Source organism: Nothoprocta perdicaria, unplaced genomic scaffold (assembly GCF_003342845.1).
Source record: "Nothoprocta perdicaria isolate Ctin4 unplaced genomic scaffold, notPer1 scaffold_28, whole genome shotgun sequence".
NCBI lineage: Eukaryota > Metazoa > Chordata > Aves > Tinamiformes > Tinamidae > Nothoprocta > Nothoprocta perdicaria.
This window is the reverse complement of record NW_020455510.1, coordinates 1,848,958-1,850,170: the sequence shown is the minus strand read 5'-3', so window position 1 is coordinate 1,850,170 and position 1,213 is coordinate 1,848,958. Positions and strand designations below refer to the sequence as shown.

General features: G+C 72.7%; 1 protein-coding gene across 1 annotated transcript in view; it reads left to right on the top strand.

The window, feature by feature from the left end:
• Positions 1–602: 602 nt before the first annotated feature.
• Positions 603–1,213, top strand: part of LRP5 (LDL receptor related protein 5) — a 125,032-nt gene continuing 124,421 nt past the window's right edge. The window contains exon 1 of the mRNA XM_026041246.1: positions 603–784. Coding sequence (XP_025897031.1) covers positions 688–784 — 97 coding nt within the window. The 5' untranslated portion in view covers positions 603–687. The remainder of the gene's footprint in view (positions 785–1,213) is intronic.

Here is a 1,213-nt window from a genome sequence, read left to right as displayed (position 1 = left end):
AGGAAGGGAAACCAAAAACCATGATTTCCATCTGCAGGTGGGTGAGAGGATGTTGGGCCATGACTGAATCCTTGCTGATGTTGACCTGGGCAGGGATCAGGGGCCGCCAAACTTCAATGGTGGCCCTTGCTGRTGCACCTGCGCTACAGCAGCTCCCSTGGTACCCAGGCAGCACGTGGGAGCGGGAAGCGGCCCCAGCTGTGCCCCGAGAAGCCGCCGTGCCGGCTCCGGCACCCGCTGCTGCTTCGCTAACTGCGAGGGGCTGCGAGCGCGGGGCGGCCGTTACGCTCCTCCACCCCCGCCCCGCGCGCGGCGACCGTTACGCTCCCCCCGCCCCGCGCGCGGCGACCGTTACGCTCCCCCCCGCCCCTCGCGCGGCGGCCGTTACCGCTGCCGCGCGCGCGGCGGCCGTTGGTGGCGGCGGGAAGGCGCGGCGAGAAGGTGCGCCCGCCCGGCGAGGGCAGGGCCGGGCCGCCCGCACGGCTCCTCCCCGGGCTCCGCGTGTGAACGGGAGGATCCCAGCCCCCTTCCTGGCGGCAGTGCGGAGAGGAGCGCCCGGAGGAGGAGGAGGACCGGCTGCAGCGCCTCCCCTCTTCCCCGCCTCCCGCCCCGCCGAGCGCAGCGCCCCGAGCATGGAGCCTGCCTGAGACGCTCGGCGCGCTCCGGCAGCTGCTGCTGCGGCACAACATGGAGGCGGCGCCGCCGCCGTTCCCGCGGCTCCCGCTGCTGCTGCTGCGGCTCCTGGCCGCCTCGGTGCTTCGGTGCGAGCCGGGCTCGGCCGGAGGTAGGTCCCGCGGCGGCGGGGAGAGCGCCTCTGCCCCTTTTGTTGTCGGACTTGGGCAAACTTCCCCCGAGCGGTGCCGGGCGGCGGCGGCCGGAGCCCCCTCCGGGGCAGGGGCCGCGGGGGGAGGACGCGCACATGCACGGCGCGGGACGAGCCGCGTCTCGCGCGGGGAGGGCGTTGGGCGCGTCCCGTCTTCTCCCCCAACTCAAACTTCTCCTGCCCCCCCTCCCTTTTTTTTTTTCTTTTTTTCCCCCTCTCAGAGGGGGCACGCGGTCTCCCCTCCCCCTCGCCTCGGGGGCACGTCCCGGCAGGGAATGCGGGTGCAAAGCCACTTGTCCCCCCCGCCCCGTGCCGGCGGTGCCCCTTTCTGGTGAAGGCGCAAGAGTTGCAAAAGGGAGACAAAAAGTTGTGCGTGTCGCCCCCCCCCCC